The 14,525-nt window shown below is 50.6% G+C and overlaps 1 protein-coding gene across 1 annotated transcript; it reads right to left on the minus strand.

Moving 5' to 3' along the window:
* Positions 1–5,293: 5,293 nt before the first annotated feature.
* On the minus strand, positions 5,294–8,668 carry Gpr32 (G protein-coupled receptor 32). Its single transcript, XM_046466000.2, is given in 2 exon segments — positions 5,294–8,590; positions 8,593–8,668. Coding segments are annotated over 2 exon segments (1,122 nt in total). The 3' UTR covers positions 5,294–7,544.
* Positions 8,669–14,525: the final 5,857 nt, after the last annotated feature.

The following is a 14,525-nucleotide window of genomic DNA, read 5'->3' on the forward strand; positions in this document are numbered from 1 at the left end:
ATCCTGATGAAACCCGATAACTCCTTGAGCCACCAAACCCCACGAGGCCACAGGGCATGTTGGGAAAGGATGAGTAAAGGAACAGTCCTGTGTCCACCCTGCAGACTCCCACTCACCTAACAATGCCCCATTCACATGTCCCCCTCCAGGAAGAAGCAGAGTCCTGCCTGGAACCTCCTTCCCTCCCTCTCACTCCCTTGACCCCCCTCCACTGGAACCGTCTCAGTGTGTTTCCTGAACAACCCAGGAGCCCCCGAAGGCTGAGTCACATCCCCAGAATCATCCTGTCAGGGGTCTGAATGGCAGGCGGCTTGGGCACAAATTTACATGGACAGCTGATGGTCTGGAGATGGCCTGGAGGAGGGGGGGCTAAAACCAGGGGGGAAACAGCAAAACCTCGGGCCAGTTCTCCAGGGAAGAGCTTCGGGCTGCAGGCCCAGAGCACCGACCTCCCACCTGCTGACCCTCGCTCTGGCCTCTGGTGCGACCCCAGCCCCATGCACACTCCTTGGCTGGAGAACCAGGGGTCCGTCAATGTGTGATGAATGATGACCATACTGGATCCACCCCACTGTCCTTATTTGCACCGGGCACCTCCAGGCCTGGACCCTGCAGTGCCAGCTGCCTGCGGCACCCTTCCTCCCGCAGCCTCCTGGATGCCTCCGGTGGGGTCTTCAGGTCTGCTCAGCATGTCCTGGTCCCCAAAAAGTCCCCAGGCCATGGGAGGGGGCAGTAGCCTCTCTCCCTTGCTCTCCCCTAATCCCTCTTCCTATTGCTCATGACCAGCTATTGTCTTTAACTTGGGCCTCCTGCCAATCATTTGTGTCCCCCACCCCATGCTCTCACTTTGAAACACCATCAGAGCAGGGACAGCAGGGGTTCCTTCCACTCTGTACCTGAGAGCGCTTGATGCTTCATAAAGACTGTTGAATGAGGTGAGCCGGGATCCCTGTGCCCACTGAGGTGGCAGATGGATGGCCCCCAGGAGGTCCCTGTTCTAACCCCTGGGACCCGGGGAATGTGTACCATGACTCAGCCAAGGGAAGCCAAGGCCACAGTGGCACTAAGGCTGCTGCTCTCGTCCTCTGACAACAGGGAGACCGTCTCACGTGGTCCAGGTGGGCCTGATGTGGCCACAGAGGTCCTTGTGGGGAAGAGGAAGGTGAAAGAGTGGGAGCCAGGGACAGATGTAAAGAGGCCGTGGGGAACGTGGGCCCCTCGCCAGGCTGGGAAAGGCAGCTGACTCTCCTCAAGAGCCCAGAGAACTTTTTAGGACCTGTAAAATAATTTGTGTTGCTTGAAGCCCCCAAATTTGGATACTTTGTTACAGCAGCAAGAAGAAACCAATACACCCATTTTATAGACCAGCAAATGGAGACACTCGGAAGGTCACACAGTCACTTCATTGTTGAGTTTGCCTTTGGAAGGAGAAGGGGGTGGGGAGTTGGGGGCAGACTGCAGAGAAAGGGGGTCTACACCCAAGATGGCTAAAGGGGGGACCTGGAGGGAGTGGCTAGGCAGTGGTGGCAGTGGGTAGGACAGGTACTGGGAAAGAGGAAGGAGCACCAAGAAGAGGGGAAGGAGTGGCTCCGGTGGACCTCAAACTGCCCGAGATGTGGAGGAGGAGGTGAAGCCAGGCAGGAGGAGGAGTGTCCTGGATCTGTACCCACTGCCAGGTTTCCCCCAGCAGGGCCCCCTGCCCTCCCGCAGTGTCTGCCCCATCACCTTCTCCAGCTCAGTGCCCTCCACGCTCAGGCCACCTCCTCTACCCCTGGACCCTGGACGCAGCCTCCTCCTGGCCTCTGTCCACCCCCACCAGGGATCTTTCTACCCGCTGCCCTCCCTGCTTACAGACCTGTCATGGCTCCCAGCACCCCTGGCAAATCCCCCAGTCCCTCAGCCTGGGATCCAGCTCCCCCCTCGAGCCCCACCCCCGGCGCGGAGGTGGCAAGCCCTCTGCTACAGCCTGAGCACCTCTCTGGTGGTTGGTGCCCATCTCCACAGACTCAGTAGGCAAATTCAGTTAGAAGGTGGTCACATCGTCTCCTCATTGTGTTCCACACGAACAAGAGTGGGCACCCGGAGCCCACGGGGCATCTGGCAGTGCTGCGGAAGCGGGTGGACGCCGGACTCCCACGGTCTTGAGTTCGAATCCCGGCCCTGGCAGCGCGTCCTGGGGAGCGGGGGGCACCGTGCACGAATTAGGCTCATACCTCGCAGCTGCTCTGCGAGGAGTAGAAGGCCCGGGGCGCTCAGACCGACGGTGTACGAGCGGGGAGGGCTCCTGCGCGGGGCTGGGGACGTGTCGAGGTGAGGAGTCTCATGACAGCTATTTTCCGACATTTGATGACAGACTGTCTCCTAAGGCTGGGAACATCTCAAACCAGGCCAGATTGGGGGCGACGCCTCCCCTCCCGCGTTGCCTGCGAGAAACAGAGGTAGTGATTAAGATCGCATAATTACCTCCTCCTGCCTGGGAGGCGAACCTCTCTCCTGCCTGGGATCTTGGGGTTAGGACTGCCTTCCCCTAGCTGCGCGCTCCGCCAGCGTAGAGGCTTCACGCTGCAGTCTCCACCCGTGGGAGGGACTTGCACCTACTATGTGCGGGGCCACCACGTGCGAGATCAGGGCTCCCCAGCAGGTGAAGGCTGCAGGCTCCCCAGAATGGAAAGTACCCCCGGCTGGAATGTCGACCCCGCCCCCAAGCTAACATTCAGGCCCCCCCTCTGGGATATGAGCCCTCCCACTTGGACATCAGCCCCTCCTCCTGGAGTGTTAGCTCCGCCCCCTGGACTCCAGCCCCTTCCCCAGGATGTCAGCCTCTCCCCCTGGAATGTCAGTTCTTCAATTCAAGATCTTTGCCTCCTGCGCCATTTACCCTCCGGGTACTCTATGAGCGAAACTGAATGGGTTGATGCAGTCAGCCCCGTCAAGTGCTGTGCGACCTTCCGTGAGTGACTTTACCTCGCTGAGCCTAGAGTTTCCTCAGTTTCCTCGTCTGTATGAAGGACATCAAGGCAGTGCTGTCCCCATGGGTTGAGAGGCTGATGTCGGGGGCTCACAGGTTTATAAATCCCTGGACAGGATCTGGCACTCAGGAGGTCGTGATGGATGGAGGAGCGACTCGCCTCCTGTTGTCACAGCAGTCTGATGCGGTGAGGAGTTTCAGTCCCCACCGGGCGGAGGAGAAACCCGGGCTCCGGGAGGCGGTCCAGGGAAATGCCAGCCCTGGCGGGACCTTGCCCAGGAGCGCTCCCGAGCGCAGCCCCGCCTGGCCACGCCGCCAGCTCCCCCGCCACCAGAGACCACCGCCCCCGCAAGGAGAGTCCCGCAGCGGGCCCTGAAAGCCACCGTCTACTTGAGAGAACGCGTCGCCGCACTCATTAGAAAATCAATGCAAATTAAAAACCTCCCCGGGATCCACTTTCCCTGGAGAAGGCGAGGAGCAGAGAGTCTGACTCGCGGTTGCGTTGGCGAAGCCAGCCGTGGAAACAGCTTTGCGGAGCGGCGCTGTGTGGCGGTGTCTGGCGACACGGAACACGCCCTCTGACCCTGCAGTTCCCCGCCGAGGAGCTCGTTCTAACAGGTGTCACCGCTGATCGTCGCAGACTCGTCGCGCCTCCTCGGTGCCGGCAGCCACCTGGGCGCCTCACCCACACTAACAGGAGAACTCCTCGCTGCGACCCTTTGCCTGAGGCCCCATCAGTGTCCCCATTTTACACGGGTGGAAACCAAGGCGTGGAGGGCGGGAGCGGCTTGCCTGGTGTCCCCAACAATAAATGACCATGTCTTCGTGTGGACTAAGACTTTTTTGGGACTCAAAAAAGTACATAAATGTTAAGGGATATTATTGCTAGGAGTGTGTGTGTGTGTGTGTGTGTGTGTGTGTGTGTGTGAGAGAGAGAGAGAGAGAGAGAGAGAAATTTGAAGATAAATGAAAAAGAATAACAATTTCCCTCCAAGAACCATCTTCTTATCCTTGGCCACACCTTTTCCTTAATTTCCTCATTAACCTCTATTAAGGTTGATGTTTCCTTTCAACTTTTGGTGCATTCATTTTATTGTTCTTTTTCTACTTTCTGGAATGGTTTGCTTTACTAATTTCCTTTTGGACTTTTGTTTTTCCCCTATTAAAATTTAGAGCTACAGATTGTCCTCTAGGCACTGCCTTGGTACTGCCTTGGTCCTCCCTCGGCCAGTTTGGGTGGGCAGTGTTTCTAAATCAGGCAAACTTGAGTTTTGATTATGGTTGAACACAGGAGGTACTGATAAAGGTGTTTTGCAGCTATGTCCAAGGCAATAGGAGTGGGAATTTTGGATCCTTCCTCATATTGGATTTTTAATTTCCAATGTGGCCTGTGTTACTTCTACTATGCGGGATCATTCTAGGCTGTGCTTATGACCTAAATCAACCAGTTTGGGGTGGGGAAAGAATACCATTGTAGAATCTTGATTTTTTTTAATGCTCTAAAGCTCATAATTGGGACAGTTAGGAAATTTGAATATGGACTTTTGTTAGATCATATCATGTTAAAGTTCTTAAGGAGAAGAATGAAGTTATGGTTGTGCAGGGAAAATGCCCTTGTTCTTAGTGGCACAGGCTGAAGAATTTATAAGTGACACCTAATGTCCTATTTGCACCTACTTTCAAAAGTTTCAAAATTTTCTGGAGCTGCCTGTAAACACGGCCCCTTAAGGACAGCACCTTGTCAGGGTTCCCTTCCCTGTGTCTCTGTCTTGGCCTGCTACATGGTGGAGGTGTGATAATGTACACATGCAGGTGTGTGGAAAGGAAGTGGGAAGAGAGAGGGAACATGGGAACATCTGTGGGGTGGAAAATATTAACACCTGGGAACTTTATAGGAACCAGGTAACTGAATGGTAACCAGTATTAGACTGATAATCATACCTTAGAAGTTTTTCAAATGAAATCTTTTGTTTTTTAAAAAAAAATTTTTTCAGTTGTAGTTGGACACAATACCTTTATTTATTTATTTTTATGTGGTGCTGAGGATTGAACCCAGCACCTTGCACATGCTAGGCGAGCACTCTACTGCAACCTCAGCCCATAAAAGACAAGTGTTTACAACAAAGTTTGGAACAGAGGTCACCTTTAGAGTTGGAGGAGTGATTGGGAGGAGGAGGAAGAGGAGGAGGAGGAGGGGGAGGAGGAGGAGGAGGAGGAGGAGGAAGAGAACCCTGGAGTAGTGTTTTATTCTGTGACCTGGCTAAGTCGGGCTCGAATGGTTTTTCACTTGGTGATCAATCAATTAATTCTCCCAGTTCTTTTTTTTTTTTTTTTTTTAATGTTCTCCAGAATGTGTGTTAGATGGAATAATTTTCGAACTTTCAAAGATACATTGCAGCAAGCTCAAAGCAATCTAGACACCCATCAGTAGGGGTTGGGTGAAATACCTTTAGGCACAATATATCTACATAAGAGAACACTTGGCCCCACCACTGAGAAACCATGTGACAGCCTCACAGACATTTATAAGCAGCCGTCTCTTAGACCCACTCTTTGTTTGTTTGTTTGTTTGCAGCCAAGGGATTGGAATCAGGGTTTCCTGCATGTCAGGCAAGCACTCTACCACTGAGCCACATCCCTAGTCCCTAGACTCTTAATAGAACACACATGGTGTGGGATAATGTACTTGGCATGTTCTGTTTGTGTTAAAAATAATTGTGCATGGGTAGGCTATCTGGAAGGATATGCAAGAAGGTGATGTCATCTCCAGGGAGGAAAAGTAGGCATGGAGGATGAGGAGTAGGAGTGAGAGTTTCTTTTTTGCCATGTGCCTACACCGCTTTAAAGTTTTGGTTTGTTTTTAATAAGCCACTTCCTGCAGTTAGTGTTTTTCAAGGTGCCTCCATCCTTCCCGTCACCGGGGTACCGGGTCATTTAGTCCTATCCTCACCCATGAATACGGAAGCATTTGGTCCCATTTTACAGAGTTGGTCAACTAAGGCTCTGAGTGGCAGAGTTTCAGAACACGTCAGAGCTGGGCCAGAGATGCCACTAAGAATTGGGACAAGTAGTGTGATGGTGTCTGGTTTGGATGGTTTTTTGTTTGTTTGTTTTTCCTCTCCCTAGAACTAAGGGAATGGTGCCCCACGACTAGGAACCACTAGCATCTCTATCCCTGGAGAGAAGCATTTATGGCATGTATCAGCAAGGGCCGCTCTGGGTTTCCAATAAGAGCAAGTCTGACTCTAAGTGGCTTTGGCAATACGAAAACTGATTACCTCCCTTCATCCAGTTCCAGAGGTTGGTGGCCCAACAGGTACAGGTCCATTCAGCTGCTGCAGCACAGACACCAGGTGACAGTGGCTCCAGGGAACTGGAATTTGAGCTCTCTCTTCATAGCCCGGGTGTGAACATCCCAGGGCTGGCATGGGCTCTCCTTGGGGACACATAGCTTCCCATGTGGCTTGCCACAGTGGTTGCTGTGCAGATTGTAAAAAAAAAAAATGGCCCCAGTTCTGCATGCCGCTCAGAATCCATGGCCTTTTGCAATGTCGCTTTGCGGATTTTCCGATTGAGAGGTGGAACCTCTCACCTGGTCTAGGCTGGCGTGTGACTTGTTTTGACCAGTAGGAATGATGGTCACCTGTGCAAAGTTCCAAGCTTTATCTCCTGCTTTTCTCACTCTTAAAACCCTCCTCGTGGGCTGGGGATGTGGCTCAGTGGTAGAGCACTTGCCTAGCAGCACAGGACCCTGGGTCTAATCCCCAGTACCCCCTAAAAATCAAACAAAACAAAACCTCTCCATATAAATGCCACATTAAAAAAAAAGTCACTCTGCAGGACAATAGGAACTATATGGCTTGGCCAATCCCATTATCCCAGTTGACCAGCCACCCCTCCCAGAATCATTTAGCAGGTCCACAGGTGCATGAGGGGGTCCAACTAAGACAAGAAAACTGCTCAACTGAGCCCAGTCTAAATTTCTTAACCACAGAAATCATAAAAGCTTCTCGATTTGGGGAGTGTTTGTTCCACAGTAAAAGCTAACTGATCCATTCACTGTCTAGTCACATGGAGAAAGGAAGGGGCAAGCCCCATTCATTTAAAGGCACTTCAAGGAAGTCACACTGATGATATCCACTCCATCCTACTGGCCAGAAAGGAGTCCCATGGATGCCTCTACTTGCTACAGTTACTGGAAAATGTAGTCTTTTCTTTCTTTCTTTTTTTTATTTGTCTGTCTGTATTTCCTCCTTCTTTCTTTCTTTCTTTTCAACCACATGTCCAGCTTAAAGCAGATAAAACTGTTGTAAAGAAAGGGAATGAGGGCTGAGGTCGTAGCTCAGTGGTAGAGTGCTTGTCCTGCATGTGTGAGGCCCTGGGTTCGATCCCCAGCACCACACAAAAATAAACAAATAAAGATAAAGATCTTGTGTCCATCTACATCTAAAAAAATAAAATAAAAATTAAAGGAATGGTGGGGAATACCTAGCTGTCCCTTAGGTGAGGGACTGCTGGGGAGACTTCCTAAAGAAGAGGCAGATCCTTGGAAGCCGGCCAAGTTAGGGTTTGCAAGCTATGGAGGGAGATTTCCAGCTGCTACTCGGAGGTTCCCATTGTCCTCTGGAGACTTCATCTCTGGGACAGGATGACTGATGAATCCCTCATCGCCAAACGCTCTGGCCAGGGCAGAAGGCAAAGACTGAAAAAATTTTTCTTGGAAATCTCTGCCAATAAAGACATAAAGAAAGGGGTTGAGGCAGCTGTTGAGGCAGCCCAGGGAGAAGGCAGCCCACGGGACGAGCATCATCTTAGGCCAGTGGGATTGCTTTTGCATCATCAGTAGCCCTGACTGGACCAGGAGCGCCATGTTGAATGGGAACCAGAAGAGGAAGAAGGCATTCACTAGCACCAGCAGCATTCTCTTCGGCCTGCTGCTATGGACCCAGCCTACCTGCCGGAGCTTGGCCTGGATGAGGTGGGCACAGGTGCCAATGATCACCAAGGGCACCAAGAAGCCCGGCAGGAAGTGAGTGATGGCCACGGCCATCTGTCCCTTCCAAGACATTGGCTCCCCATCCCGGGTGACCTCGTTCTGTAAGTTGAACTTGAAGTAGCAGTAGTCACATCCATTCACTTTTCCAGTGGCCCGGAATTTCAGGTAGGGAGAGCACGCCGTGGCAGCCAGGAGCCACACACTGAGGGCCAGCCAACTGGCCCGTCGTGCGGTGCGGTGGTTTCGGGCCCAGACAGGGTAGAGAACAGAGAGGCATCGGTCCACAGAGATAAGGACCAGGAAGTAGATGCTGGCGAAGAGGTTCAGGGCCAGAAAGGCCATGTAGAGCTTGCAGACCAGATTGTCCAGGGGCCACTGGCCGAAGGCAACATTGTGGATGGCGATGGGCAGGAACAGCAAGCCCGAGAAATCAGCAAGGGCCAGGTTGAAGAACCAGATGGTGGTGACGGTCCGGGCCATTCGGAAGACGGTCATCCACAGCACCAGCCCGTTGCCCAGAACACCTATGGCGAAGGACACGGACAGCACTGCTATGGTCAGCTGGCGGAGGTACCCCATCTGCTCAGGCTGGCACTCGGAAGCACTCATCTTTCTAGAAGAGGATCATCGCATGTCAGAGCCAGAGGCTGCTTTTCACTAGAGCCCACAGTCCCCTGGAAGACCCCAGTTGTCCATTCCTCCATTCAGTAACTTTTTATTGGCTAGGAGTGGGGGCACACGCCTGTAATCCCAGTGGCTCAGAAGGCTGAGGCAGGAGGATCACGAGTTCAAAGCCCACCTCAGCAAGGCCCTAAGCAACTCAGGGAGACCCTGTCTCTAAATAAAGCACAAAAAAAGGGCTGGGATGTGGTTCAGGGGTTGAGTGCCTCTGGGTTCAATGCCTGGTGCCAAAATAATAATAATTTTTTTATCGAGTGCTGTTTATATCACAATGATATTCTTCTAGGTACGGGAGATGAGTAATGTAGCAAGGCAAGCCTTCACAAAACTTGTAGCCTAGGAAAGTATGTCAGACGTAACACCTAAAATAAGTAAATCCGTGATGAACCACTTTAGAAGATGACATGTTATGGGGGAAAGTCAAAAGGAGCGGTTCTGATTTTTGGTAATATTAGCGCAGCTTTTTCAAAGAGTCCTAGAGTCAAAAAAATTACAAACACTAGACAACAATATCAAAGATCAATCTACTGATCGAAAACACTGGAGAGTAATCAAAATTAGGCATAAACTAGAGGAGAATCTCCCCAGTGGAGGTTTTTAGTTTGCATCTTTTGTGTGTGCTCACTCTGCTGACCCTACAGCTCCCAGATGCAGTGGTGCACGCCTGTAATCCCAGCAGTCTGGGAGGATGAGACAGGAGGATCCCGAGTTCAAAGCCAGCCTCAGCACAAGTGAGGTGCTGAGCAACTCAGTGAGACCCTGTCTCTAAATAAAATAGGGCTGGGGGTGTGGCTCAATGGTTTAGTATCCTTGAATTCAATCCCCAGTACCAGAAAAGAAGAAAAATTCTACCTGCCCAGCTGATTTGTGTTATGCGAAGACAGAGATAAGAGCAAGGAAATTGGCCATAAAGATAGTAGGAGGAAGAGAACTGGGGAAGGAAGCCACCCATTAGGTAAACACCAAAATCTGCATTCAAAGCCCATCCAAACCTTTTCCTGACTAAATTATGCATGTCTGGGGGAGACACCAAGATGCCTGGTGGAAAAGGAACAGTTGAAATTAGAAATTCCAGAGCACAGATTTCAACCATCGACCACAGAGGTGACCCAGACTTTGGGGTTTCAGTCCAGCCAACTTAATTGTCTGCCAAAACAAAAGTCACTTTTCAAAGGAACATAACACAATGCAGATTCTCAATGTCACTCATGATCTCCAGTCTGTGTGTGAAAACCTCTAGACATGTGAAGTAACAGAGATGTACAGGCCACGCTCAAGAAAAAAGCAGCAATACAAAAACCCTGGGGTGACATGGATAGTGTAACACACAAGGATGTTAAATCACCTGATACAAATGTGTTCGAAGACTTCAAGGAAAAGGTATTCGTAATAAACAAACTGGAGGCCCACCGCCTGCTTAGAGGTCACTCTGGACGTCTTGACCAGAAAAACTGCTGACCTTCGGAATCAGAATATCCTGAAATTAGGATGTTCTCTCCAAGGCTGACTGAGAGACAAGGAAGCACAGATCGCTCCCCTCAGCTGTTTGCAAAATGCTGTGCTCATTCCCTTTTAATTCTATCTAGAGTTCCAGCTTGCTGGCACAGAGAACTGCTTGCTAAAATAATAAAATCGAGCAGCTCAGCACTCACGGCAGCTTTTAATCACATCTCTGGTTCTATGCTCCTGAGAACATGCCTGCTTGTTCATTTATCTCTAGTTCTGGGTTCCTTAGAACACCGTACCATTGTTCATTCCTCCTATTAAAAAAATAAAATGCTGCTCAGCCTGGGACTTTCCTTCATCCTGAGTGAAGTCACCTGATCCCCGGCTTTAAAACAACTTTGTCTCTGTGTCATTGTTCACTCGATGTGTCCAGGGTTCAGCTGGTCTGGCCTGGCAAATAAATAGTGTGGGTATTCTAGTAGAAAAGAGGAACTATAAAAAGAGAAGTAACCAACAATTCTAGATATGAACAGTTGAGATTTCATCAAATGGAAATATGGGCTTCAGAGGTGGGAAATGACCTCGGTGAACTTGAAGATAGATCAGTAGAAATGTCCCAACCGGAAAGATGAAGGAAAAAAAAAATTAAAGAAAAATGACTAGGCCACCCGGGACGCTGTGGAACAATACAAGTCAGTCCACCCTAGAAGTAGTGGGATTTCAGGGCAGAAAAAGCAAATGAGACAGAGAAGTCTTTGCAAAATAAATAAATAAATGAATAAATAAATAAATGACCCTAAATATACCAAAGTTAGCAAAAGACATTGTCTTACAGATCCAAGAATTTCAACGAAGTCCAAGCAGAATAAATACAAGAAAATCACTCCCAAGGCACAGTGCAGGAAGAAGAATGAACTCCAAAGATAAAGAGGCAATTTTGAAAAAAAAAAGCTCCATAAAAATGACACTTTACATAAAGCAAAACGTTGATATGAATATGAGCTGACCAATCACAGTGGGGGGGGGCATGAATGGAATGGTGACTCGTATTTCTAAGGTGCTAAAAGAAAAAGGGGAAAAAAGTCCATTTGGGATTTTACGACCTGTGAAGATATCCTTCAACAATGAAGGACATTTTCAAGTAAAACAAGTTGAGATGATTGACGGTGAGCCGACCACAAGGAAGGCTAGAGGAAGCTCTGGGGGCTGGAAGGAAATGATAGCAAATGGTAACACGTTTCTCAGGAAGAATGAAGAGGGTGGAATGCTTTCTTAGAAAATCCAGGTAAAGGAGGGGCATTGGGAATATGGAGGCTGGGGCGGAAGAGGAAAGGCTCAGGACACACCCTGAAAGATTGATTGATTGATTGATTGATTTGGCTACAACCCCCAAATCTGTCTCACTCAGGCCCGGAGCAATGAAGTGAGCCTTCTATGGACTGAGACCTCTGAAACCATGAGCCCCAAACGAACTTCTCCTCTTCTACAATTGTTGTTGCCAGGTCTTTTGGTCACAGCGGTGACACAGCTGAGAAGGGACGGACACCCAGAATACATCTAAGAATACAACCCAGCAGCAAAAAATAATCTGGTTCCCTCAATGGACAAACGTTGGGAGCAGATATTTGTCAAAGGAAGGTCTACAAATTGCCAGCAAGTGCGTGAGAAAATGCTCAGTCCTTGATCATCAGCGAAATGCAAATGGAAACTGCAATGGGACACCACCTCACCCTAGTTAGAAGAGCTGCCATCAAAAAGAAAAAGGAACAACGCTGGAGAGTTCAGAGAAGGGGAGCCGCACACACAGCTGGTGGGGATGTAAGAAACAGAGCCGCCTCCTGGTCTGGTGGGCCGCTACTGGTGCAGACCCAAAGGAAACCAGGCAATACGTCGAGGAGTCGCCTGCACCCGCGTGTTTATTGAGATGCCGACAAGAAATCAAGTTAGGTGTCCATAAGCAGTGGAATCTTATTCAGCCATGCGAAGAGCAGTGAGAGTGACGGCAGAGAGGGAAGAGGCCTGACCATGCAGGACACTGTGGGTCCTGGTGAGGACTCCCACAGCTTTCCCCCCCGGGAGCCACCAGAGCCTTTTGTTTGTCTGTTTAATTTGTTTTCATTCCTCTCCAGAGCCTGCCGGTACCCCACCTCCCTTTACTTACCACATCCCAGCTTCCCTGCTCCGTGTCCATTGCTGAGACTCACCTTGTCCTCTCTTGCCTCAGGGCCTTGGCACATGCTCCGCCCTCTGTCCTGACACCCTTCTTTCCCCTGCCTTTTGTTTTCAAACTCCTTCTTGATTTCTCAGTGTAGATCTCACTTTGTCCCCCAAGCCTTCCCTGGTCACCTTAACTAAAGCCAGGCTCTCCCCTGGGAACTTTTTAGAAATGAAGGGATGGCTATGGGCAGCCATGTCTACATGATTCACATCCTTCCTCTCGGGTCCCCAGTGATCTCTGAGTTCTGTCAAAATGAGGCCCGTGTGGGGCTGGATCACCAGCTCCCAGTGCACAGTAGGCGGTCAATCAGTAATTGGAGGGTGGGTTAAAGGCAATCTCCTGCTGGGTGCGGTGGCCCTTGCAACCCAGGAGGCTGAGGCAGGAGATTCACAAGTTTGAGGCCAGTCAACTTAGCTAGATCCTGTCTCAAAAAAAAATAAATTTTTTTTTAAAGGGGCTGGGGGGTGTGGCTCAGTGGTTAAGTGCCCCTGGGTTCAGACTCTGGTACCAAAAAAAAAAGCAATCTTTGCCATTGGAAGGTGGATTCTCACCCATTTCACCTAGAAACACACCGTGAGCGGGTGCTGGGTGCCAGACACCACCCCACTCGCTGGGCCCAGCGGTGGGCCTCAGGATTCCAGGATTCCACACCCACCTCAGGTGCCAGACACCGCCCCATGCCCTGGGCCTCAGTGGGCTGACCTGAGAGGCAGGAGAAAGCTCTTCCCGGGAGGTGACCCAGAAGGGCAGCCTCCCTGTCACCTCCCTCTGTGCACACCGCACCTATGCCTGAGACCCCTCCCAACAAACCCCGGTCCCTTGTCACCCACCGTGTCCGAGGGTGGGAATGGGGTCCAGGGCTCCGCCTGCCTCCGATGTCTGCCCCCACAGCTGCCAGCCAGGAGCCCAGGTTGGGAACAGGAAGCAGCTAGTGAATTTGCAGGGACAGATAAGGGTTCAGGAGAGTCTTGAGCAAGAGCTCTGGTGGCCCCAGAGATCAATATCAGAGTGTGTGAAGGGCCTGTCCCTAGATGTGGGTCCCAATAGGCTCAGGGCCTGGGGGCGAGCAGGAGTCCCTCCAGCTCCCTGCTCTGCCCTTCCTGGCGTCCTGAGGTGAGTTCAGATATGCAAAGCACTGGGAGTGCCCCTGGCACAGAGCCCATGCCCAAGCTTGGCCAGCTGTCATCCCTGAGAGGACTTCCCTTCTAGAGAGGGTTCCGGCGGCTGCACTTCACGGGACGCTTGAGAGACACCAAATAAAAGACAACATGGAAAAGGCTGCACGCTCTCTTTTCCCTTGGAATTTCTACTTCCGGTTCCTGGAAGACCTCTTAGAAATGGATTGCCCAGAGGGACACACAGGTGGAGCGTCCTTTGTCTGAAATAGTTGGGACCAGAAGTGTTTCTGATGTTGACCCCCTCCCCCATGGATTTAGGAATGTCTGCTCATACAGACTGCCGTGTCTTGGGGTGGACCTACGGCTCACCTGAGATGCACAGTGTCTGTGCCTGTGGGGTTTAGCTTTGTTTTGTTTGGGGCACCAGGGATTGAACCCAGGGGCACTTGACCACTGAGCCACACCCACAGTCCTTTTTATATTTTATTTAGAGACAGGGTCTCACTGAGTTGCTGAGGGCCTTGCTAAATTGCTGAGGCTGACTCTGAACTTGTGATCCTCCTGCCTCTGCCTCCCAAGCCGCTGGGCTTACAGGCGTGCGCCACTGTGCCTGGCTATGCCTGATGGTTTTGGCTATCACCCAACCCTTGAGGTCAGGTGAAGAATGCTCCACCCATGGTGTATGCCAGTGCTCAAAATGTTTTGGATTTTGGAGCATTTCCGATTAGGGATGCTTAACTTGTACAACTAAAATGAAGTATTCCCCAAATTGAAATCTTTTTTTTTTGTCTAAAAAAATTCAAAAACAATAAAACAAAACAAAACTGCATTTTAGAAAATGCCTCAACAGAGGCAGGAACAGTCACCAGAGTGTGGAGACCTTCTTTGGATCATGTGTGACTTCCGTGCCTTGTTCTGTCGACATCTTTATCCCCCACCCCCACAAGCAGTTGATTTGGGGAGATACTGGGAGATTGAACCTGGGGTGTTTTACCTCTGAACACAGGACTGCTCTACTCTGGGGATTGAACCTGGGGTGCTTTACCATGTCCCCAGCCCTTTCTATCTTGAGACAGAGTTTTGCTAAGTTCAGGAACT

This window comes from Marmota monax, unplaced genomic scaffold, assembly GCF_021218885.2.
Source record: "Marmota monax isolate L192 unplaced genomic scaffold, Marmota_monax_Labrador192_F-V1.1 WCK01_AAM20220418_F8-fsc00160, whole genome shotgun sequence".
Lineage (NCBI taxonomy): Eukaryota > Metazoa > Chordata > Mammalia > Rodentia > Sciuridae > Marmota > Marmota monax.